Source organism: Rhincodon typus, chromosome 2 (assembly GCF_021869965.1).
Source record: "Rhincodon typus isolate 14 chromosome 2, sRhiTyp1.1, whole genome shotgun sequence".
Classification (NCBI taxonomy): Eukaryota; Metazoa; Chordata; class Chondrichthyes; order Orectolobiformes; family Rhincodontidae; genus Rhincodon; species Rhincodon typus.
The window spans coordinates 2,352,821-2,379,667 of record NC_063333.1 but is presented as its reverse complement, the minus strand read 5'-3'; the positions used below and the strand labels follow the sequence as shown (position 1 = coordinate 2,379,667).

Sequence of the window (26,847 nt, the reverse complement as noted above, 5' to 3'; positions counted from 1 at the left end):
CTGCTAATGCGTGTGTTCAGGCTTGTGCATCCTCTGCCTGATGGAACAGGTTGTAGGAGGTTATGACTGGGGTGCGATGAGTCTTTGGCCGACTTTGTGATAGCAAGCTGTGTAAATGGAGTCCATGGATGGAAGGTTGGCTTCCGTGATGGTCTGGGCTGTGCACATCACCTTCTGTAGTTTCTTGCAGTCCTGGGCAGTATGCTTTCACTGGTGCATCTGTAGAAGTTGGTGAGGGACCTTATGGACATGTCAAATTTGGTGAGCTGCCTGAGGAAGAAGAGTTGTTGTTGTGCTGCCTTGACTGTTACATCTATGTGGGAAGTCCAGGACACGTCGTCAGTTATCGTCACTCCAAGGAACTTGATGCTTTTCACGCCCTCAACCTCAGTTCCGTTGATGTAGATGAGGGCGTGTTGTCCTCCTTTCTTTCTGAAGCCAATGATCAGTTCTTTAGTTTTGCCGACACATTGAGAGACTGCTTTCATTGCACCATGTCACCAAGCCCTCTATCTCCCTTCTGTATTTTGTTGCTGTTGCTGTTGGATATCCATCCTACTCGGTGTCATCAGCAAACTTTTAGATGGCATTCGTTCGGAATTTGGCAACACAGTCGTAGGTGCACGGGGAGTACTGTAGGGGACTGAGGATGCATCCTTGGAGGCGTTCCAGTATTGTGTTCTTGTGGAGGAGGTGCAGTTACCTCACTGATTGCAACCTATGGGGCAGAAAGCTGAGGGTCAAGTTGCAGACGGTGGAGCCAAGACCAAGGTCATGCAGTGTTGAGATCAGTCTGGAGGGGATAATGGTGTTGAAAGCAGAGCTGTAGTCAATAAGCAGGAGTCTGACATTGGAATATCTGAACAACAAAGACACCAGGGATGAGTGCAGGGCTAGGGATATGGCATCCTCTGTGGACCTGTTATGTCAGTTGGCAAACTGTAGGGGATTAAGGCAGTTTGGGAGACTGGAGTTGATGACCAGCCTGTCAAAGCACTTCATGATTATTGAAGTCAGAGCTATTCGGCAGTAGTCATTAAGGCACATTGCATGTCTTTTCTTGAGCAGGGGGTTAATGGTGGATGTGCAGGCAGTTCCGCAGCCCCTGCTGAAGGGCAGTTCAGGATGGGCATCAACTGCTGACTTTGCCATCAATACTTGCATCTCAAGAAAGAATTTTTAAAAATTCACACTGAAGCACATCCATGGTACCCTCTTTCTTTTGCAAAACATGATTTCTGCCCCACCAGGAATGTCTGTCATAGGAAATAGGAGTAGGCCATTTTGTCCCTCAAGCCTGCTCTGCCATTCAGTAAGATCAAGGCCTAACTCTATATGCCTGCCTTGGGCCCATGTCCCTTGATACCCTTGCTTAATAAAAGTTTGTCTATTTCAGATTTAAATTTAACAATTGAATTAGTATCGCCTGCAATTTGAGGAAGAGAATTCCAAACCTCCATTGCTGTTTGTGTAGGAGTGCTTTCAAACATCTCTCCTGAGTGGCCTTGCCCCACTTTTCAGACTATGCGCCTCGGTTCTAGAATCTCAAACTAGTGGAAATTTTTTTGAAACCCTGTCTTTCCTTGTCAATATCCAGAAGACCTCAATTAGATCCCCCCTTAACCTTTTTCTAAATTCTAGAGAATAAAGGTCTAATTTGTCTAATCTCGCCATGACCCTGAAGTCCAGATATCATTCATGTTAACCTGTTGAACTACTTCTGGGAAGTGGCTCCCTTTTTAAGGTATACCTTGAACAATCAGGGTCCAAAGCTCTCTCCTCCTCTTGCTACTAATTTTGAGATCCTACTTAAACTTGGTGATGGCAGTAGATTTTTAAATGACCCTTTTGACATCTGTAGTTGAGTGCCTATTTTTGTCTAACTACTCTTTAGTGATGTGCCTTCAACATTTTGTTGCATTTAGGTGGTACCTTTTTAACTAAAATATTAGGCTGCATCTGAAATTGCAATATGATAATTAAGTCTTTAGTGAAATGCCAAGTTTGATAATTGTAATTGTTTTAGGGTAACTTGTATCAACTTGGACCATAGAAAGCTTTGGAAAGTTTCAACTAATGTAAAGAGAAGACTTTTATCAGAGTCCTAGAGATGGGCAGCATAGAAAAGGACTTATGGCCTATTGAGTTTGTGCCGACCTATCTACATTAATCTCATTTTCCAGCACTTGGTCCATAGTCTTGAATGTTATGATATTTCAAATGCACATCCATGTAACTTTTTTAAGGTTGCGAGGTTCTTGCCCCTACTACTCTCCCAGGTAGTGCATTCCAAATTTCCACTACCCTCCTGGTGACAATGATTTCCCTCAAATCCTCTCCGAACTTCTTCACCTTCACTTTACAATGTCCCGTGTTATTGACCCTTCAATTAAGAGACACAGCTGCTTCCTATCCACCCCTGTCCATGCCCCTCGTAATCTTCTACATCTCCATCGGGTCCCTCCTCAGCCTGCTCTGCTCTAAAGAAAACAACCAGAGTTTATCTAGCCTCTCTTCATGGCTAAGCTGCTCCATCTTGGGCATCATTCTGGTGAATGTCTGTCTCCTGCGCTCCTCTAGTGCAATCTCATCCTTCCTCTTGTGCAGAGGTAGAACTGCAGTCAGTACTCCAGCTGTGGCCAAACTAAAGTTTTTGTTTGTACAACTCCAATATAACCTCTCCACTCTTACCATCTATGCTGTGTCTGGTACAGGCAATGTCCCATGTGCCTCCTTAACCATCCTATTAACCTGGTTCTATTAATCAGGTTTTTTATGTCATCCTTTTTGAAACAGAAACAGGAGTTTCCAATGTTTCTTGTCAGAAAGCAATCTATTTTTCTCAATGTGAACAGATTGCCAGCTCGTTGCAGTATGCATTGCAGTTAATTGCAATTGAAATTATTGCATGAATATCCTGTGCCACCACATGGTGAAATAGAGATATAATATCCAGATTTTGCTCTCTTGTATGCAGCTTCCAATTTCCTTTGCAGCAAATGCATCCCTCTGATTGGGCAACAATAAGGGACCATTGCCTCAAGCGCAGGATGGACTTCCTAAAACAGTTAGGTTTTTTGTGGAATGTGCACCTCTCTGGTAACGGCAGCAGTTATTAACCTTGCTTACCTACCTGTGTAGGTAGTGAGCTGCCATCTTGAAACATTGCACTCCATTTGGTGATGGTACTCCCACTGTGGATTACGCTGTAGTTACCTGTTCAAGGTCAGTAATGGAATACTCTGATAAAGTAGAAACTTTCAGGATACAGCACCTAACAATTAAAATAACTTCCTAATCCCAATATCTTCAAATGCCTCAGAGATAGTAGGAACTGCAGATGCTGGAGAATCCGAGACAACAAGGTGCAGGGCTGGATGAACACAGCAGGCCAAGCAGCATCATAGGAGCAGAGAGGCTGACGTTTCGGGCCTAGACCCTTCATCTTCAAATGCCTGTTTGACCTGTTGACCCTGACTGGTACTGGCTACAGCAGAAATGAGCAGTCATTCTGCCATGGCATTTGGATGTGAGAGTTGGCTATCAACAAACTGATATCTGAACCCAACCATGGGGATCACTGATGTCATTTCCACTTCACCAGTCTGCACTGATGATGTGCATCCAAAACAGTTTTGGGTCTCTCTGTCAGACAGGCAAAGTAGCTTCACACCCTTTTTGTCAGGAGGAATCTCTCAATCTTTACTCAGCAGTGCAAACAACTGACGTTTTTGAGCATTTTACCAAGGTAGTGTTAAACTACTTCAGATGCAAGGTACCTTTTGCAGCACAGCAATTGTTATGTGATTCAAGCATCAAAACATGGTGTGAGGCTGGAGTTGTTTTTTTTTTTGTTGACCGAATGTGGGTGTCACTAACTAAGTCAGCATTTACTGCCCTTGAAAAGGTGGTGCTGAGCTGCATTTGGTACACACACAATGCTTTTAGAAAAGAAGTTCCAAGTTTTCAAAGTTCCAAGAATAACAATATAGTTGTAATCAGGATGGTGTGTGGCTGAGGGGGGATCTTGTGTTCGAATCTGCTGCCCTTGGCCAATGTAGGTGGTTAAAAATTGCAGGTTTGGAATGTGCTGCTGAAGGAGCCTTGGTGAGTTGCTGCTGTGCATCTTGTAGATGCTAGACCATGCTGCCAAATGAGTAGACCACTCTGTCATGGTGTAGAGCTTCTTTAGTGTTGCAGTTGCAGCTGCACTCTTCCAAGCAAGTGAGGAGTATTCCATCGCACTCCTGACTTTTGCCTGGTAGCTGGTGGGCAGGCTTTGAGGAGTAAGGAGGTGAGTTACTCTCTGCAGTATTCCTAGCCTCTGACCTGCTCTTGTAGCCTCGGTGTTTGTTTATCACAATATTTATACGATCTTCAATGCATCGTAAGGTAAGAAGTGGGGATGTTTACTGATGACTGCGCAATGTTCAATCCATTCATGACTTCTAAGATACTGAAGCAGTCAGTGCTCAAACACAGCAAGGCCTTGAATTTCCAAGCTTGGGCTGACAAGTGGCAAGTAAGATTTGTGCACACAAGAGCCAGGCAATTACTATCTCCAGAACAGAATCTAATCATTACCCCTCAACATTCAATGCTATCACCATCGCTGAATTCCCCCACTGTCAACATCCTAGTGGTTACCATGACCAGAAATTGAACTGTTCTAGTCCTGTTTTGCAAGGTTTCAATCAGATTTTCAAAGTGCCCTACCAAACAATTATTCAGGATGGAGTTAGAAGTCACATGGGAAAAGGTAGGTTGAATAGGAAGAATCAGCATCAATTTCTAAAGGGTGAAATTGTGCTTAAGTAACTTGCAGGAGTATTTTGAAGTGGCGACAGAAAGGGTCGATGAAGGTAATGGTCTTGGTGTGGTATGCCTGGGATTTCCAAAAGAGGTTTGATACAGGGCCACACAACAGACTTGTGAGAAAAGTTTTAACTCGTATAAAAGGGACAGCAGCAGCATGGATACAAAATTGGCTGAGTGATATGAAACAGTGTAATAATCAAAGAGTATGTTTCTGGCTGGTGGAATTCCTCAGGAGTCCGTACTGGGACCCTTGCCTTCCCTGATTTTTATATATAAATGAACTGGATCATGTGCAAGGGGCAGTTTCAAAGTTTGCCAATGACCCAAAACTTGGAAGATTGATAAACTTAGGGTAGGACAGTGTGGATCTCCAAATGGACATTAACAAGTTTGTGTAGTAGATTAGTTGGAAGTGTGAGGTGATTGACTCTCTTCAGAAAAGCATTGAAAGACTAAATAAAATCTCAAAGTGGGTGCAGGACAGGTGGAGAGAGCAGCCAATGAATCAGTGTTTCTTGGCTTTATTAATACACGTGTGTAGCACAAGAGCAAGATGGCAATTTTAAACTTGTTCAAGACACTTGTTAGACCTCAGCTGCAGTTTTGTGTACTGTTGTGGGTGCCACATTATATGAAAGATGTGATTACATTTGCAGAAGTGATTTATAATAATGGTTTCAAGGAATGAGAAAAATTCCATTGAGGCCTGACTGAAGAAGTTGAGACTCCTTGGAGAGAAGGCACTTTAGGGAAGATCTGATTGATGTGTCCAAAATCATAAGGAAGCTAGATAGATTAGATCTGGAGAAGCTGTTCCTGCTTCTAAAAGGAACAAGAATGAGAGGGCTTAGATTTGAAATGATAATGTCCAAAGAATGAAGGGTGATGTAAGAAAACCTATTCTGACAGAGTAGTGAGGGTAAGGAACGCACTGTCTGGAAATGTGGCTGTGTCATTTCTGTTATTCCATGATTGTGATGACCTCCTTAATAATCAATTTTTCAATGACTTTTATTAAGCTGTAACATCCTGCCATCTACCTGGTAGTTTTCAGATTTCTGATTCCTTCATCCGTAAATAGAGTGACAAACCTTTTGAAATCTGTCTCAGGCCTTTGAGCAGCTGCACGGTTTAGATATGTTACCTTCTTGAACCCAATTTCAACAAATTATTTTAAATCTTTTTGGCAACAGATCCAATCACAGAATGAATGTTTAAAACTGGTGCAAAAGTTATCAGTTCAATATGTACTTGAACCACAGGTGAGAAAAATGCTAAATTACAAGAACATGTCTGCTTGAGGTTTAACAGGCAAATGTCTGGTCAGAAGCTACATTCTGTACTCGTAGGGCAGATCATCTAAAAATAAGACCCACACATGTCTGTGCAGTATATCTGACATTGTGAGCACACTGTACAAGAGGTATGAGAAGAATGTGATGTAATGAGGCTGAAGATGACAGGTTGACCAGTTCCATGCATGCAAAGAAATTTATGTTTAATTTCATCTGGGATCTCTTGCTCTCTCGTTCACTGATGAATGCATAGTGTTGACCATTCACAACTCCTTGAACACTGAAACAGTCTGTATCCACATAAAGAAAGATTTGATAGCAATCAGCCTTGGGCTGGTAGGTGCCACACAAGTGCCAGGCTCTGACCATTTCCAACAAGAGAGTCTAATCATCTCCTCTTGGCATTGCCATTTCTGTATCCCTACTTTTAACGCTCTGGGAATATCATTGACCAGAAACTGAATTGCACCAGCTATTTCATACCATAGCTTCAAAAGCAGGCTAAAGGGTCAGTATTTATAGTGACTAACTCTCTTCCTGACGTCCCAAAACCTTTTTCGTACACAAGGCACAAATCATGAATGTAACATAAGTTCCAACCACATGCTAGGCTATGTGTATCTAAGCCAAAGCTGCTCGTTCGATTACCATCTGAAGCATTCACTTTGTCCACCACCAAATGGCAGTAGCAGCAATGGTGTATCATTTACAACATGCACTGTAGTAATGCACCAACGCTTCTTCAACAGTACCTTCCAATCTGCGATCTCTAACTAGGACATGGGCAGCAAATGCATTAGAATGCCACCACCTGCAAGTTCCCCTCCAAGCTGCACACCATCCTGACTGGGAACTATACTGACCATTCCTTTGCTGTTACTTGTTCAAAATCGTGAAACTGTCTTCCCAACAGCACTGTGTCCCTACACCACATTGACTGCGTTGGTTCGAGAATATCGTTCAAGTGTGTCACATTCAGCGGTAATGAATGGGCAACAAATGCTGGTCTTGCCAATAATACCACTTCCCACAAACTAATTTTTAGAAATAAAAATAGCAAAATGAGTGAAAATGTTGCAAGCTAACCGGAGCCCTTCATAACTTCTGTTGACCATACTATGCATGAATACTTAATAGCTAGCTTGTTTGCAATTTAAATTCTGTCCAGAACTTGTTTCTTCAATCTGAATTGACTTGGTTTATATTTCATTTAAAGTTTAGTCACTGTTTTTGTAATTTAATATACTATAAAATCTATCTAAATTGGATATTAGAGAATTGAATCTTTTGCTGCGTGAAAAAAGGATGGGGCAGAACACATTGTATCTTATTTGGTAAGTACTGGAAGAAGTGCAAGAGCAGGGTGGGAAGACTAGTATTGAACTGCTGTGGCAACAGCATGAATTTGCCTCTTCCTGTTTGATCAATCACAGTGGATCTTTTCTCTGCATGTTTTGCAACTTCATTCTGGTTGCAAGCAAATCCAAAGTCTCTGAGCCCAAAAAAGTGTCTTTTTCAAGGTCACCAACTACATTTATATCCAGTCGTTGAACAGCTTATTCACTTCATGAAAATTGTGTTCTCTTGCATAGAATTGGAACTGTTGTGACAGAATTGTTCATCTTGATCCACTTATCTGACTGAGCAGAAACTACAATGCATATTGTTTGAAGACTCATTAGGGAGACTGCTCCTTTGCTCCAAGATGATCCTAGATCAGTTCTGATTTGCTGCCATTGACTTTACTAAATACTTAATCAGTTCTTCACTGGAGTACCTATATTGTAAATTATTTACTCATCTACCATGTACCAGTCATTCGTTCAGCACATAATAAAGCATTTGCTAACTTCACTAATCATTTCCTTCTCCTCTGCAGAGTGGGAACAGTTTCCATGTCTTTGACCAAGGACGTTTCGCAAAAGAGGTGCTTCCAAAATACTTCAAGCACAATAACATGGCTAGCTTCGTCCGGCAGCTCAACATGTGTAAGTAGTGGCAGCTGGTATATGCTAAGCTGCTGCTTATTGAGCATTGAGTATGTGCCTGGCAAAATGAAATCCATTTGGTATGTTTTTAATCAGTTACAAATTAAAGAAACCTAGAAAGAATCCTAATCAGCTATTCGTAAGAGATAAAGGTAGCTAATTGTGCTTTTGTGCTCTCATTTGCTTATGATATACTCCCACTGTCAACTATAGAATTGACTTTTTTTTTTAAGAATACTTCTGTAATTTGTCATATTTAGGCAATATTTTTGATTTATCCTGTCTCTGTTTCCTTCATCCCTTCAAACAATTACAGTCATTGAGTCGTACACCATGGAAACAAACTGTTCGGTCCAACAAGTCTACGCCGACCATGTTCCCTCCAAATCTTTCCTATTCATTTTCTTATCCAAATGTTTTTTAAATTTTGTATCTTTGCCTGCATCCTCCACTTCCTCTGGCAGTTCATTCCACATACGAACCACTCTGTGAAAACAGTTGCCCCTTGTGTCCTTTGTAAAACTTTCTTCTCTCACCTTTAAAAATATGCTGCCTAGTTTTGAACACCCCCACCGTAGGGAAAAGACCCTTGCTATTCACCCTATCTATGCCTGTCTTTTTTTTTATAAACCTCTCAAGTCACCCTCAACCTCCTATAGTCTAGTGAAAAAAGTCCAAGCCTATCCAGCCTATTTTTATAACTCAAACGCTCCATTCCTGCCAACACCTTCGTAAATCTTTTCTGAGCCCTCTCCAATTTAATAGTATCCTTCCTATAGCAGGGTGACCAGAACTGTACACAGTACTCCAAAAGAGGCCTCAGCAATGTGCTGTACAACAGGGAATGTGTCTCAAAAGCCTGAGCAACAAGCAAACCTAACTACCTCATGGGGCTACTTTGCAATAACCATGAGTGCTATTCTCCACTAACAGAATGATGCCATCAAACCAAAACTGTTTTTAATTACACAGAAGAGTAATGTGGTTCATGCTTTCATATCAGTCTGATCCCAGGCATATTGCCCTATGTCCCAATAACCAGCAGATCATCTCAAAAAACACGTTCCTTCAAAGAAGCTCAGGGGGTTTCGCGCTGGTCGATACCATGCTTGCAAATCTCAGACCATCCTGTCGACCACTGAATGTGATTTAGCTGTTGGACAATATTTACTAAGTAATATTGAGTATACTGTAAGTTACACTGATGACCAACTTAGGGTTGTCAGTAGAGCTTGCATTTGCACGTACTAAAAACCGCACATTCACAGACCAGGTCATGTTATAAGTTGGCAGAAGTAATTTATCCATACAGTGTACCTTTTCCTTGAAGAAAATGTTCTGGACACTGCCAATCCCTGTTTCATGTCCCATGGCAATGCCCTTTCGAGTTATCTGCCTAGTCTGAGTTTAGTCATCCATCTAAGATTGACAGTTGATAGTTCCTGCTGTATCTCCATGCCAACCAATCAGCACTGTCTTCTCGTGCTTCTGATGAAGCTTCTGTCACATAATTTGAGACCTTGTGTTGTAAAGTGGAAGAACAGAGTATATCGTTGGGTTGAAATTATGCTTTTTTTTGCATATTAAGAAGACATTGGTTTCAGTTTCATTTTGGATTTGACTTGATTGGGAGAGAAGTGTCTAGAGGTGTTTGTTTACATGCATTTTAATGGGGTCCTTAAACCCTTACTATGAGCAGTTCAGTGCATTAGAAAAAAGTAGTAGGTGATGTGTCCTCAGTCCCCTACTGCAATCCCTGTATACCTACGACTGCGGTGCCAAATTTGGAATGAACGCCATTTAAAGTTCGCTGCTAACACCACTGTAGTGGGATTGATATCTAACAACGACGAGTCAAAAAATACAGAAGGGAGATAGAGGGCTTGGTAATGTGGTGCAATGAAAACAATCTGTCTCTCGACATCAGCAAAACTACACAACTGATCATTGACTTCAGAAAGAAAGGAGGACCTCACGCCCTCGTCTACATCAACAGAACTGAGGTTGAGAGGGTGAAGAGCATCAATTCCTCGGAGTGACGATAACTGATGACCTGTCCTGGAATTCCCACGTAGATGCGACAGTCAAGAAGGCACAACAATGCCTCTTCTTCCTCGGGCGGCTCAGGAAATTTGGCACGTCCATAAGCTCCCTCACCAACTTCTACAGATGCACCATTGAAAGTATACTGTGTGGGTTCATGACAGCCTGGTACAGCAACTGCTCTGCCCAGGATTGTAAGAAACTACGGAAGCCAACCTTCCATCCATGGACTCTATTTACTCTCTCTGCCGCCCAGAGATGGCCAACATCAAAGACCCAACGCACACTGGTCATTACCTCCTACAACCTGTTCCATCAGGCAGAAGATTCAGAAGCCTGAACACACACACACAAGCAGGTTCAGGAACAGCTTCTTTCTGGCCGTTATCAGACTGATGAATGGACTCTAGCCGCAAATAATATAACCTGCAATGTAACCTGTATGCCTCCAAGTCTTTTTGATCTGTACATCCTTTGCTTGCTGCCTGTACTGCTTGTAAACAAAGCTTTTCACTGTATTTTGGCACACATGACCATAAAATCAGTTAATCTTATCAATCAAGTTAGAAACAAACTGTTGTTGCCATGCAACAGGAGTCCAACAATACAGGCAATCCGAAGAAGTTGGGCACTGTGCTGATTGATTTGGAGAGAAGAAGTCCCTAAGAGCAAAAGTGCTGTTATTCACTATCACCAAGCAGTCTATCTCAACTGAAAAAAAAAAAAAATCCTAATTGGCTTAGTCAGTAAGAGAATAGCTTCAGAGGCAGAAGGCTGTGGAGGTGTGAGGGATGTGCAAAGAGTATAAGGAACCCATTTGAGGTAAAAAGTAAGCTGAGTTAGCAACATTTTTAAGTGCCTCAAAGAGGCGTTAACTAAAAAAAAAGGCACCTGAATGTAGAAATTTGCAGGAAATAAGATAGCTTTGTCAGCTGAGCAAGGAGCTTCAGCACGGATATAGGTGATGGTTTGTGTCTATAAGGTTGTTATTGAGTAGACCGGGTAGTGATGGTTCACTACTTCCTGAAGCTTGAAACACGACTGTTTCAAATAATTCTTGAATTGTGTAACATGTTTTGTGTTTTGTTTAATGTACTATTATTCTTCCTTTAATGGAAAGTACACTGGCAGTCTCATAGGAACCTATTGAGTGACTGACCAGTGCTGTTAATAAGAGCAAAAAATAAAATTTGAATTCTATCAAGCCAGGTCTTGCTCTAGAATTTGCTTTGTCTAGTATTATCATCAGCTGGGATCATAATGAGCTGTATAAATTGATGTTCCCTCTCTAAGTTTGGTTCCTTGTGTCCAGTCCTGATTGGGTGCAAGACTAAAGCTTCAATTTAGTGTCTGTTTTCGGCATTGTTAGATGACATTCAGATGTAAACTGGGGTTGCTGACTGAGGATTGGGTACTGAAGTGCAACACCTCACATTATTCTCATCTGCCACTCATCCATCCAGTCCACCAATAAAAACAAATTGCTGGAAAAACTCAGCAGGTCTGGCAGCATCTGTAGAGAGAAAACATAATTAGCATTTCGGGTCTGATGATCCTTCTTCAGAATCCACTCCCCCAACCTATCAATGCTTTTTTGGAGTTCCATACTGTTCTTCTCTCAGTTTACAATTTTTCTATATTTAAAGTCATCTGCAAACTTTGAAGCATCCAGGACATTTGTTTCTAGAAACATCGCACCAGCAAAGTTAAAGTAGTTGGCCTTCAGTTACCAGGTGTTATCCTTTAAACCTTTCTTAAGACTGTGTGTAATTCTCCAGTCTTCTGGCACCACTTCCTAGTCATAGAGTCATAGTGATGTACAGCATGGAAACAGACCCTTCAGTCCAACTCATCCATGCCAATCAGATATCATAAATTAATCTAGTCCCATTTGCCCCATATCCCTCTAAACCTTCCTTTTTATATACCTGTTCAGGTGCCTTTTAAATGTTGTAATTGTATCAGCCTCTACCATTTCCTCTGGCAGATCAATCCATACACGCACCACTCTCTGTGAAAAAGTAGCCCCTTAGGTCCCTTTTTAAATCTTTCCCCTCTCTCTTTCAACCTATACCCTCTAGTTTTGGACTCCACTGCCCTGGGAAAAATACCTTGCCTATTCACCTTATCCATACGCCTCATAATATAAATATCTATAAGGTCACCCCTCAGCCTCCGTTTCAGGGAACATAGCCCCAGCCTATTTAGCCTCTCTGTATAGCTCAAATCCTCCAACCTGGAAACATCCTAGTAACTCTTTTCTGAACCCTTTCAAGTTTCATAACATCCCTCCTATAACAGGGAGACCAGAATTGCATGCAGTATTCCAAAAGTGGCCAAACCAATATCCTGTACAGCTGCAACATGACCTCCCAACCCCTATACTCGATGTCCAATAAAGGAAAGCATACCAATTGCCTTCTTCACTACCCTATCTACCTGTGACTCTGCTTTCAAGGAACTAAAAACCTGCACTCCAAGGTCTCTTTGTTTGGCAACACTCCTCAAGACCTTTTTCCATTGAGTGTCTAAGTCCTGCCCTGATTTGCCTTTCCAAAATGCAGCACCTCATTTATTTAAATTAAACTCCATCTGCCACTCCTCAGCCCATTGGCCCATCTAATCAATGTCCAGTTGTACTTTGAGATAACCATCTTAGCTGTCCACCACACCCCTGATTTTGGTGTCATCTGCAAACTCACTAACTATACGTCCTGTATTCACATCCAAAGCATTTATATAAATGGTAAAAAGCAATGGACCTAACACCGATCCTTGTGGCACACTGCTGGTCACAGGCCTCCAGTCTGAAAAGCAACCCTCCTCCACCACCCCCGTCTCCTGCCTTCGAGACAATTTTGTATCCAAATGGTTAGTTCTCCCCATATTCTTTGTGATCTAACCTTGTCAACCAGTCTACCACTTGGAATCCTTGTCAAACCCCTTACTGAAGCCCATGTAGACAATGTCCACCACTCTGCCGCCTTCAGTCCACTTCGTCACTTCTTCCAAAAACTCAATCAAATTAGTGAGACATGATTTCCTACGCCCAAAGCCAAGGTTGACTCTGGCTAATCAGTCCTTGCCATTCCAAATACATTTTAAATTCTGTCCCTCAGAATCCCCTCCAACAACATGTCCACAAATGACATCAGGCTCACCGATCTATATTTCCCAAGCTTTTTCTTACCTCCTTTTCATAAATAATGGCACAGCGTTAGCCAGTCTCCAGTCTTCCGGCACCTCACCTGTGGCTATCAATGATATAAATATCCTACCAAGGGACCCAGCAATCCCTTTCCTAGCTTCCCACAAAGTTCCAGGGTACACCTGATCCAGTCCCAGGGATTTATCCACCTTTGTGTGTTTTAAGATGTCCAGCACCACCACATTTTGTAAAATGGACACTTTTCCAGGTAACGCTATTTATTTGCCCAAGTTCTCCAGCTTCCATATCTGTCTCCACAGTAAATACTGGTGCAAAATACTCGCTTTGTATCTCACCCATCTCTTGCAGTTCCACACACAGGCAGCCTTGCTGATCTTTAAGGGGCCACGTTCTCTCCTAGTTACCTTTTATTGTCCTTGCTGTATTTGTAGAATTCCTTTGGATCCTCCTTAACCCTATTTGCCAAAACTATCTCTCATGTTCCCTTTTTTGCCTTCCTGATTTCCCTTTAAGTGTATTCTTACTCCCCTTTATACTCTTCTAAGCATTCACTCGATCTCTGCTGTCTAAACCTGACATATGCTTCCTTCTTATTTCTTGACCAAAACCTCAATTTCTCTAGTCATCCAGCATTCCCTACACCTACCAACCTTGCCCTTTGCACTAATAGGAACGTACTGTCTCTAGACTCTTGTTATCTGATTTTTGAAGGCTTCCCACTTTCCAGTCATCCCTTTACCTGCAAACCAGAATCAGAATATCCTTTGTTGTCAGATGTACTCCAGTAAAGAAGTACGGTGAAAAGTTTTTTTTACAATGGCTGCCTTTAATGGTGCCATCTTAGGTGCAAGTACTTAGGTACAAATCTTAGAGTAAAAAACAATAAGTAAGAAAGAATATAGATTAGCATGAAACAGTGAGAAAGTGAAAAATGATGATGTGACCATAAGTACTTAAGTTCCAGTCTGTGCCCCCAGGCCCCAGAGCTCGAGGCCATGCTGCCTCCATGTGCCAGTCTCCATCCAGGACTTGCCTCTCCTCCACTCCAGGAATCGCCCATGTGTTCCGCCGTGGGACACGGCCTATGCTCGCTCTGCTCCTTGACTCCACTCTCCAGGTAGGGTGGGGTGGAGGGAGGGGGTTTGGTAGCGGGAGAGAGAGAAGAAAAGCTACGAAGAAGTGGGGGGAAAACAGGGAAAGGGACTGGCAAGCAGAGGAGCTCTGAATGGAGCATCCTGCTTTGCCACCATCTTAAGCTGCTCCCAATCAACTTTTGAAAGTTCTTGCCCAATACTATCAAAATTGGCCTTCCTTCAATTTAGAATTCAACTTTTAGATCAGGTCAATCCTTTGCCGTAAGTAGCGTGGTCGATGAGACACTGCTTCACTAACTATGTGGCATTGATTGATTGAAAATAGGGTACATTTAAGACTGAGGAAATGAGGATTTTTTTCTCTCTGGTCCATCAGTATTTGGATTTCTGACCCCAAAGAATTATAGATTGTGTGGACTGAGTTTGAATATTTGATGTAAAGGGAGCCCAGGGTTACAATAGCAAGTAGGAAAGTGGAATTCTGACCACTATAAGATCAGTCGTGCTCTTGAAGATTGGAGCAGGCCTGTTGTGTCAGTTTGCAGCCTCCCATTATTTGTTGGGGCAATTTACTGCGGATACTGGAATCTGTACTGAAAACAACAAGTGCTGGAGATCACAGCGGGTCAGACAGAATCCATGGGGGGAGAGAGCAAGCTAACATTGAGTCTAGATGACTCGTCTTCAGAGCTGAAGTGAAGTGTGGAGGGGACAGCATTTATGCTGTAGTTTGGGAGCGAGGTCTGTGGGAGTAGTGGGTGTAGTGTGCTGGTGGAAAAAAGATCTTGATAGTTCAGATTAAGTGATCAGAATATGAGAGCGGCAAAACAATGGTGTGTCCCCTGCTCGAATTGGGAAAGGACACAGTCCCATTGGGATGGTGGCGGTGGGGGGAGGTGTGTGTGTGCAGTGGGAGTGGGGGAGGAGGAGGGGGAAGAGAGGACGTGATAACAAAATGTAACGAGCTAAAAGAAAGTGAAGAATCCATAGAATCCCTATAATGTGGAAACAGGCCCTTTGGCCCAACAAGTCCACACCGACCCTCAGAACATTCCCACCCAGACCCATCCCCCTATAACCCACCTGATTGACACATCCCTGAACACTCTGGGCAATTTAGCATGGCCAATCCACCTAGCCTGCACATCTTTGGACTGTGGGAGGAAACCGGAGTACCTGAAGGAAACCCACACAGACATGGGGAGAATGTGCAGACTCCACACAGACAGTCGCCCAAGGGTGGTATCGAAACTGGGTCCCTGGCACTGAGGGGCAGCAGTGCTAACCACTGACCCACCTTGTCGCCCCTTTAAAAATGGGTGTTGTTCACAATTTGAAGGTGTTGAACTCCATGTTAAGTCCAGAAGTGCCTACTATGAAAATGCTATGTTGTTCCTCCAGATTGCACTGTGATTCACTGGAACACTGCAGCATGCCTAGGATAGACACATAAGCGTGCGAGCAGGATGCTGTGTAAAAATGATTGATTGGTTATGGGAAGGTCGGACCAGAGGTATTCCGCAAAGTGGTCACGCACACTACGTTTGGTTTCTCCAGTGTAGACCACATTGAGTGTAGTCAATGCAGTACACCAGATTGGAGGAGGTACAGGTAAAATACTGTTACACCTGGAAAGACTGCTTAGGCCCTTGGATGGTGAGCAGGGAGGAGGTGAAGGGGCAAGTTCTGCACCTTCTGCAGTTACGTGGGAAGGTGCCAAGGGGAGGGAGGGCTCATGTCGGTCATGGAATGGACTAGGGTGTCTCGGAGGGAACGATCCCCGTGAAATGCAGACGGGGCAGTGAGGGGAAGATGCGTTTGGTGGAGTTCTGCTGGACTTGTCTGAAATGGCGAAGAATGATCCTTTGAATGTGTTGGCTGGTGAGATGAGAAGTGAGGACAAGGGACGCCCGATCACACTGCTGTGAGTGATGGGAAGGGGCAAGGGCGAAAACACAGGTGATAGGTCAAATGTGATTGAGGACCTTGTCACCTCACAGTTGGTGAGAAACCACAGTCGTGGAAGAAGCAAGCCATGTCACAGCACTGTTTTGGAAAGTGGCATCATCTAAACAGATGCGACGTAGGAGAAGGAAAGGGGAGAATATGATGGAATCCTTGCAGGACATGGGGTGTGATGAGCTGTAGTGAAGGTAGCTTTGGGAGTCAGCGGCTTTGTAATAGAAGGTAGTGGACAGTTTATTCCACAAAATGGAGACAGAGGTCAAGGCAAGGAAGGGAAATGTCGAAAATGGGTGATGTGAAAGTTAGAGCAGTGGAAATTGGAGGCAAAATGAACAAATTTTTCAAGACCCTGGTGGGACCATGAAGCAGCACCAAAGCAGTCGTCGATGTACTGAGAAAAGAGTTGTGGGAGGGGGCCAGTGTAAGACTGGAACAAGGATCATTCCACACACCCCATAAAGAGGCAGGTATAACTGCCAGCCATGCAGGTCCCCGTAGCCACTCTTGACTTAGCTGAAGTGAGATGAATTGAAGGAGAAATTGTTCAGTGAGAGAACAAGTTCAGCCAGGGACAAGTGTGGTGGTGGATGGGGATTTCTCAGGCCTCTGGTAGAGGAAGAAGCCGAGAACTCTCAGACCATCCTGGTGGGGAATGGAAGTATAGATTGATTAGACATCCATTGAAGAGTAGGCAGTTAGAGGCAGGGAACTGGAAATTGTCAATTTGATAGAGGGCAGATGTAGGTGGGCAGGGTTGGACAAGGAGAGAGGATGGAGTCAAGATAGGAGGAAATGAGCTCAGTAGGGCAGAAATGGGCTGATACTATGGGCCTACCGGGCATTCTGGTTTGTGGATTTTTGGAAGGAGGTAGAAGTGGGCTGTCCAGGGTTGGGAGACTACCAGATTGAAGGCAATAGGGGAGAAGATCTCCAGAGGTCGTGAGGTCAGTGACAGTCCTGACAACAATGGCTTGATGTTCGGTTGTGGGGTCATGGTCCGGGGGTGGTAGGAAGGAGTGTTGGAGAGATGGCATTGAGCCTCTGGAAGGTAAAGATCAGTGTGCCAGATTACAACAGCACCATCCTTTTATCAGCCAGTTTGGTAACAAAGTTACAGAGGAGAGTGAGGTGCAGCAGTTTCAGAAGGGGACAGTTTAGAGTGGGTGAGAGGAGCAGAGAAATTCAGAAGGCCAAAGTCATGTCAGTAGTTTTCAGTGAAGAAAGAGGGCAGGTAAGAGGCCAAGGAAGGGATCCAAGTGGAGGGTGAATATTGGAGGTGGGTGAAGGGATCAGCAGAACAAGGGGCAGGGGGTCCCTGCCGGAAGAAGTGAGCGCAGAAACGGAAGCGGCAGAAAAACAGGTCAACGTCATGATGAGTCTGAAATTCATTAAGGTGGGGGCGTAAGGGTATGAAGCTGAGTCTTTTGCCGAGAACAGCACATTCGGCCTCGGAGAGGCGAAAGTCAGGAGGTATGGTGAACACATGACAAGCGCTGGGGTGGGGGAGAGTGGCCACTGGAACAGAAAGTGATGGCATCTGAGGGCTGGAAAGGGGTGCGCAGGACGGATGTTGGAATCCATAAGTCACTGGAGCTTGCCGGAAGAAAGAGCAAGTCTTCCTTTCAGGATCCGGGTGAGGTGAAGGATGAAGTGAAACCAGGGACTAGCGCAGCTTTGAGAGAGGGTGAGTCGATGTTGCTGCGGAGTGGTGCGCGTTGGGTTGTTTGTGGATCACAGGATCTGGTGGGAACAGCAATCTGAGGAAAGTTGTATGTCCTGGAGATACTTGTAAGCCTGGGTGGATTCAAAACATGAAGAGTGAAACTTGATTTGAATAACATGCAGGGTAAGTCTGAGTCATTTGCAGTCGCTGAGAAAGGAAACATGGCTGTGGAAGCGGGTTTTGGCAAACACCTTGTGGAACATCAGTGAAATGGAGAGTAACAAAGGTGTACATGGTGGAAAAAGTCAGCTGAAATTCCTGTAATAGGGAAGAGTAAAACTTCTTCAGGATAGGCATTCCTTGAAGAGATGTGGCAGTCAATTAAACAAAATGTTGGAGCAAATTACTACAGATGCTGGAATCTGTACAGAAAACGACAAATCCTGGAGATCACACCAGTCAGGCAGCATCCATGGAGAGAGCAAGCTAACATTTTGAATCTAGATGACTTCAGAGCTGAGAAGAAGTGTGGAGGGGACAACACTTATGCTATAGTTTGGGGGAAGTTGCTATGGTGGGTGGTGGGTGTAGGGTGCTGGTGGAGAAAAGATGTTGATAGTTCAGATTAAGTGATTGGAATGTGAGAATGGCAGAACAAAGGTGTGTTTCCTGCTAGAATTTGGAAAGGACAGCCGGTCCCATTGGGATGGGGGGCAGGAGAGAGAAGACATGATAACAGAATGTAACAAGCTAAAAGAAAGCGAAGAAATGAGTGTTGGTTCACAGTTTGAAAGTGTTGAACTCTATATTAAGTCCAGAAGGCTGTAAAGTACCTAGTATGAAGATGAAATGATGTTCCTCCAGTTTGTGCTTGGATTCACTGGAGCACTGCAGCATGCCAAGGACAGGCATGTGAGCAGGACGCTGTGTTAAAATGACTGGCTACAGGAAGGTCAGGGTCATGCTTGCGCACGACTGGAGGTGTTCCGCAAAGTGGTCACCCAGTCTGCATTTGGTTTCTCCAATGTAGAGTAGGCCACACTGGGGGCAGCGAATACAATACACAAGATTGGAGGAGATACAGGTGAAATGCCATTATTTGTTATCTTGTGCACTTATGTAAATCTAACTGTTGTATACACACAACACAGAGGCTTTTATCAATCTTCAAAAAAGTTCTTTTATTTCCCCCCTCTGTTGTTTGACCTCCCTCCCAAAATTCAGTCATTTGCACTCTGACATTTACCACCCCCACTGGGATATATTTATCTTTGCAGATGGCTTTCGTAAAGTTGTGAACATTGAGCAAGGTGGGCTTGTGAAACCAGAAAAGGACGATACGGAGTTTCAGCATGTATATTTCATCCGGGGTCAGGAACATTTACTAGAAAATATCAAGAGAAAGGTAACCAGTGTAAGTGTGAAATAAGCTAAGTCCCAGTTTATTTCCTCCTGTCTCCAAAAAGGGCTTCACAATTGTTAGATCAAAGACAAATAGCTGCTTTTTAAAGATCTGTTTCTTTTTAAGTGGGTGGATAGGCAGAATAAATAATAATCAGTCATTTGTGTATTCCAAAAATAGTCTGTCCCTCTCTCTTAGTTACCTATCCCAAAGCTCTTGAACTCCACGCAGCCATTCCTTACACATGTTCTTTTCTGTTGATGGAATTAGGTACTCCCAGTTGTGGCTCAATGCAAATGCCTTAATTATATGTATCTGGTGGTGTTCTTCTGGTGTTTCTTTTCATTCCCATGAATTGATTAGCACTGTGCTATTCAAGTACGATTTGGAAGTTGTGTCTTTGTTACACTCTTTCAACCTTGGACAGTGCAAACGTATGCCAAGAGATATTGTACAAGCACAAGAAAAGTATTCAGTACATGGTACAAGTGAGTGCTTGTTAAGCTCGAATAAAAGCAAAATATTGTGGATGCTGGAAATCTGAAATTTAAAAAAAGTACTGGAGAAACTCAGTTGGCCTGGTAACTCTGTTTCTCTCTCCAACGATGTTAACATTTCAAGTCCTATATGACTTCTTCAGAAGCCTTTTTATAAATGTAAAAGCACAAAAAAGGCAGTCTCGAACACTCCTATCTTCCATCCCTTCTGAGTCCCTTTGACCATTTCTCACTAGATATCTTTAATAGCAATTGTTATCTGGGCATGCTCATTTAAAAAAATGGGCAACGTCATGATTATGGATCCTGTTTTGAAGGGTTAGTCTCCCCACCAAGGCCAGTTTGTGTGTGTGTCTGTCTGTCTCTGTCTTCACTCTGACCTCTCCCCTCTCCTCCTAATAGCGTACACACATCCTTGCTGCAGTGATGGCCACTAATCAAGGAATCCAGAATGTGAATTTAATGGTGGTGTCACCAACTGAAATTGCTGTTAAGGCAAAATTGCCATGGTCTCAGAAGACCATAGAACTGCTGTCCCGTTAGAGACAACTGGTGGTGAATTTAACCTGAGGGCCACTATGTTTCAGGCAAGGCAAATGGTCAAAAAGGCAAGACTTCCATGGCAACTTCAGCTGGTGTGGGAATTGAACCCGCACTGTTGGTATCACTCTGCATCGCCAACCAACTAACTATCTTCTGGGTTTGGCAACATTGTGGACAGTAGTTCTCTTCTAAACATTTAAATCTGTTGTCAATATAATGGTTTTTGATTTAAAACTTGTAGATCTCGACTGTAAAGCCAGAGGAGATCAAAGTCAGGACCGATGACGTCAGTAAAATTCTAAGTGATGTTCAGATCATGAAAGGGAAGCAAGAAACCCTGGACTCCAAACTGCTCACCATGAAACAGTAAGTACCTGAACTTGGAATATCAAATGTGTGTATAGAAGCAATTGTTAGTTATTTTGAATGCATCATTGCAGTGTGCAACCATACTGTGGACACTTCCATTGTTTGATAGAAGTGCTTTTGGAGAGAGAGTGTATGCTGTTTTAGTTTGGATCTCCATGAGTGGCCTGAAGTGTAATTGCTGCCCATGTCTCTAAGGCCATCCATCCAAAGGCAGTAATATTCAAGAGTATATCCATCAGCTGGAGCAATGTCTGGGACCTGCTGCTTTGCCAATAATCTCTATCCTATTTCCTAGCCCATTTTTAGGCTACCTATTACAGTGGAATATCATGAGTTAGGATTTAAATTAAACTGTGCATGTTTGTAATTAAACACATAATTGAACTTCCAGGAAGGGTCAATGTAAGCATGGAATACTGACTTAACACCGGCAAATTGTCTGGTGTTCAGTCTTGGTTAGTGACAGAAATCATCCCATCATTTAATTACGCTTGACATTACGAGGTGTCAGATGAGAAGATTGGGCCTTGAGAAAGATCTTGAAGGAGGCGAGGGAAGGAAATATTTGGAGGCATGAACTTGGAGAGTTTGTGCATGCATTGTCAGTGTTCCTCCTCAACCGTGGCTTAACATTTTTGATGCCAGATTCTGAAAGTGATGGCCAGATATAATGTTCTTAGAAGTTGCATGTCCCTTTTTAGTTTCACTTTCACTTATCAATGAAGCCTCTTCAGCTTTAATTTGGTTCAGCAGGTAAACTGTTGTTGTTGTCTGCCAGGTACTGATTGTTTTGGAATTATCTACTGAATAGTTGCCAGTCCTGGTGGTAGAGTATTGATTGCCATGTTATATGAAAAATTTACTCAACTGTCAAAAGGGATTAGCATGGAACTCATGTAGTTCTGAACATCCTTGCTGCTCTGAATCTATTAGTAGTCTAGATTTGCAGAGAGATCAACACAGATTTACAAGAATGATACCTGCACTTCAGGGGTTAAGTTATGAGGAGAGATTATGGCCGGATTTTTCTAGAATTTAGAAGGATAAAGGTTAAGGAAGTATTCACAATGTCAACTGGAAAAGACAGCAGATAAAGATAAACTATTCCCACTGGCGGAAATCTAGAACTGGCAGTCATAGTCTAAAACCTAGGGCCTGACCATTCATGAGATATTAGGGAGCACTTCTACATAAGGGTAGTAGATGTTTAGAACTCTCTTCTGCAAAATGTTAGTGGATGTTAGATCAGTTGCTAGTTTTAAATTGGAGATAGATAATGTGGGTAAGCAGAGTCAATATTGATTAATGGAACAGAAATGGGTGTTAGACAAATCTGTTTGGTGATTTGAGATTGTACCTTGTCGGATAGAAAAGGGGATATCAGTAAGTGCAGTATATTTGGAGTTTGGGCTTTAGCGCAAAATTAGAGCTCATGAGGCTTAGGGTAATAGATAGTGAATTTACGAGACAAAAAGGAAGTGGAGGTTGGCAGGCTATAACTAGTTCTCTACCCACGTGATTTTTCTTTTCGTCCTTTTCTTTTTTACAATTTCTGCTGGGGTAAGGTTTTTTAAAATTTTGTTATGAGTAGCAGCATTTCATTGAAGGGAATCCACCTTGGAGGATAACACAGCTGTTTTCGCCCAATATCTCCACATGCACCTTCCAACTGGGAACAATGAAATTCAATCCAGCCAATCAGCCCTGTCACACATCCTCCCCATCCCTAACCCAGAGCTAACCAGGCTAATTTTGAAACCCCAGTTCTGGCACTGGTTTAATTGAATTGTTGAAGGTTTGAATCAAAACATTAGACCTAGCCCACTGCTGGAAAAAGCACTGAGATAAACAGCATCCTTTTTTTTCTTTATTCATTCATGGGGTGTGGGCGTCGCTGGCCGGGCAGCATTTATTGCCCATCCTTAATCGCCCAGAGGACAGTTCAGAGTCAACCACATTGCTGTGGGTCTGGAGTCACATGTAGACCAGACCAGGTAAGGATGACAGTTTCCTTCCCTAAAGGACATTAGTGAACCAGATGGGTTTTTCCAACAATTGACAATGGATTCACGGTTATCATTAGATTCTTAATTCCAGATATTTATTGAATTCAAATTCCACCATATGCTGTGGTGGGATTCGAACCTGGATCCCCAGAACATTGTCTGGGCCTCTGAATTAACAGTCCAGTGATAATACCACTAGGCCATCACCTCCCCTGAGCTTATTTTTAACATAGTTCTCACTCTCCAAAGGTTAGGATGGTGATTTGGTTGTGCTGCACTTAGGAACATAGAAACAGAAGGAGGCCGTTCAACCCTGGAGTCTGTTCTACTATTCACTGTGATTATGGCTGATATATTGCCTTGCTTGCTATCTTTGGTGTACATCCCTTAACTTTTTTTTGCTTAATAAAAAATTATCTATCTCCAATTTAAAACTAGCAACTGATCTAACATCCACTAACATTTTGCGGAAGAGAGTTCTAAACATCTACTACCCTTATGTAGAAGTGATCCCTAATATCTCATGAACGGTCAGGCCCTAGGTTTTAGACTATGACTGCCAGTTCTAGATTTCCGCCAGTGGGAATAGTTTATCTTTATCTGCTCTGTCTTTTCCAGTTGATATCGTGAAGACTTCCTTAACCTTCTAAATTCTAGAAAAAACCGGCCATAATCTCTCCTCATAACTTAACCCCTGAAGTGCAGGTATCATTCTTGTAAATCTGTGTTGATCTCTCTGCAAAGCCATTGGCCCCTTCCTAAGGAGTGGTGCCTGGAACTGAACCAGGGTTTTGTACAGCTGCTTCTTGTACTCCAGTCCTCTCGATATGAAGGCCAGTATTCCAGTAGGTTTCTTGATTTATTTTCTGCACGTGTTTGTGACATTTTAAAAGTCTCTTTGGACATCCACTGTAATTATCTTCATGCGATCTAGAAGATACCCTGATCTATCCTTTTGCAGTCTAAAATGAATAACCTCCCACTTGGGTTACACTGAATTCCATCTGTCACAGTTTTTGCCCATTCACCTAATATATCCATATCCCTCTGTAATTTTATGCTGTCATTTACACTGTCTACAATACTTCCTAATTTTGTGTCATCAGCAAATTTGGAAATATGATTTTCTATGCATTATCCAAGTCATTAATAAGTAATTTGAATAATGCAAAGTGCTGAGTTAAATCAATTTATGAAGGCCATAATTTATGAATATCTTGGATCACTGCAGCTTTTCACCATATTTGGTGCAAACAGTGGATCTCCATGATTGTCTGAGCACTGACATCATTGTAGGGTCCCATTTCTTGCAGTTGATGGGCAGAGAGTGATAGGTATTTTGCATGAATCTCTGATAGTTTTAACATTAATTTTTGTTACAGTGAAAACGAAGCTTTATGGCGTGAGGTGGCGAGCCTGCGACAGAAGCACACGCAGCAACAGAAAGTTGTAAATAAGGTACGGGATAAGGCAGATTGTTGAGGCACAACAACAAATATATTTCATTCAAACAAGTCTGTTGAATATTTGAAGGTCATGCTCCCTACTGACTCAGTAATGCACAAGGTTCTGTACTTTTTCCAAAACAGCTCTGGCTGTTCCCATTTTAAGCTGAAATCTACCGTATGAGCCTTTCCTTCTTTATCATAGTTTTTGCAAGGCCACGCTGTCAGTAAGCTCTGTCGAAGATAACCTTGGGTGGCCAGGCTGTGATCTCTGCCCTGCCATTGTAATTGGCTGTGTTGATCTGTACATGTGATTTTTGTTTTCTAAGCAAAAGGTGGAACTATTTCCTGGAAACTAATGTGCTGTTGAGCAAGACAACAAAAATCAGCCGGAGATTTTGTTGACACTTCTGTACCTGACACGTACATGTCATGGTTTGTGCCAGCTTGATCTCAGTCAAGATGCCAGCATGAGGCCATTAAAATCCTATCCCAAGACTCCTAAGGGTCAGAATGAAGATTTCCGATCCTGAAATGCATAGTAACACTCCCACCCTTCTGCTGATAAGTGTCTGCAGTTACAATCAGCTGGGGTTGGGATTGACATGGGGTTTGTTACCTGCTGTAACTGAATAGATCTGCTGCATTCCGAATGTTGACTCATTGGCTGATGTGCCACATGATGGCTATGCCTCTGAAACCCAGCAGGTGAAGTAGTATATGGCAACAGTGAAGGAAGATCAGATGAGCTTGGCATATAGTTGAGGGTAATAATTTGGCTTAGTGTATAGCTGGGCCACGGTCTAGCAATCAAAAATGCACAGCCCAGGTAAGCAGAGGGGTGCAAGCAAATCGTCTCACTTTCGGCATTCAGACTAAATGATGGGAAATTACTAAGTTGTGTGTCACTTTAACAAGGGTCTGGGATTTGCAGGAGAACCTGTCATAGCGCAGGGAGATATACTTTAATTGATGCTTTTAATCGGAAAGGGGCTTTTGGTTCCTGGGTGGTTAATTAGGATCTGCCCTGGTGACAGGGTAAATGATCTTACAAGCTGTGGGGAAAGCAGTGTGGAGGTCAGAAGTCTCCTCCCACCCCCACTGATTGTAACAGATCAGTGGAGGTATTTCCAAGCCGCTTTGATGTATCATCACTGACATGAGGAGAGGTCTGGGTGCAGACTTTTTGCCTACTTATCTGCCTGTCATATGTGATCTAACAGGGTAAGAAAGATAGGGAAAGGATGAATTGGCATGTCAGTGTCAGACATATTGCTTCTAGGTACTGTATTACTAAAACAAGTTGCAAGAATCTGAGCCTGGGCTCATCCCAAAGTTTGGGATTGGGACGAGGCTGCTGCTCAACTAGTAGGTTTGAGCAGTAGGGTTAATTCAACTGAAGATGTGGGGAGAGAGAAATGCCATTGTTTTGTGTCCCAGTCAGATGTTCATGAGAAGGTTTGCTTATTTTACATGAATGTTCTGAAAGTGTTGCTGGTTGGAACATGGCAGGTTATTTCTATCAGACTGATCAGTTGGTTGTTTTGATGTTGAGGGCATTGCTCTTGCTTAAGGTTCCTCCTTTTGAGGTAATAGAAGTTGAGGATGAATGGCCACCTGAAGTCATGGGACAGACACTTGGTGACTGAGTATCTGCTGGGGAATTGAGTTTGAGGCCATTGGCCTTGGGATTGGAAGCAGGGTAATGCATCAAGACTCTTCAATCTTTATTTAACTCATCGGTGGGATGTAGTGTCTCTGGTACAGCCAGTGTTTAATATCTATCCCCAATTATTATTTGGGATATTGGTGAGCTGTTTCCTCCAATACAAATTGGTGTGGCTTATCTTCAGAAATCAGCAGGTAGTCAGAAACACTGCTGTGGAGTTTTGATCTGTTTGAATTACCTGGTGTTCATTAAATGGAAACAATGAAACATTTCTGCATCCTTCCCTCCATCAACTGATAAGCTAACACCTTTTTAATTAATGTGTGAAATTTCTAATTTTTAGACTGTGTTGCTTATGGTGCTTCCCAGCGGACTCTGCATTATCAAGCCGTCTGCCCTGTGACTTCAGCTGAGCTGAGGGTGTGTAGCGCAGGTTCACCTTCCACTCCTATACATCATCTTTTGGACTGGGGATTTGGTGTGGGGGCAGGGTTTGCTTTGGCAAGAGGGTTGGTTGCACAGAAAAAGTTCCGTTTTATGGAGGTTGGGAATTTTGAGTGACCTAATGGGCGCTGCTGCTTGTTTTTGCAGGGTTGTGCCTTGTCAGAAAGATTAATATGTGGGGTGGGTCTCCTCCGCAAATGAAATTATTGAGCAGGAGTTCAAATGTGAGCGGAGAAGGGGTGTCTGCATGGTCTGCTGAAAGGTTACGGGTAGAAGTGTCCTTCAGGAGGCTTCAAAAATAGTTTAGCATTGAGGTATCGCACTGGTTTCTCGTGTCTTTCTCTGACAGGATGGTGAAATGTCTGGTACAAGTGGGTCAACTACAGGGGCAGACAACAAGGTGCAGGGCTGGATGAACACAGCAGGCCAAGCAGCAT

The 26,847-nt window shown here is 43.0% G+C and overlaps 1 protein-coding gene across 15 annotated transcripts in view; it reads left to right on the top strand.

Annotated features, from left to right (window-relative positions):
• The window catches only part of hsf1 (heat shock transcription factor 1), a 107,661-nt gene that overhangs the window by 31,718 nt on the left and 49,096 nt on the right, over positions 1–26,847 (top strand). For 13 of the 15 annotated variants that reach the window (XM_048617250.1, XM_048617299.1, XM_048617270.1 and 10 more), the window contains exons 2-5: positions 7,993–8,101; positions 19,313–19,449; positions 20,719–20,843; positions 24,235–24,310. In XM_048617250.1, coding sequence (XP_048473207.1) covers positions 8,071–8,101; positions 19,313–19,449; positions 20,719–20,843; positions 24,235–24,310 — 369 coding nt within the window. In that variant the 5' untranslated portion in view covers positions 7,993–8,070. The remainder of the gene's footprint in view (positions 1–7,992; positions 8,102–19,312; positions 19,450–20,718; positions 20,844–24,234; positions 24,311–26,847) is intronic. The other 2 variants (XM_048617242.1, XM_048617219.1) reach the window with 1 other exon arrangement.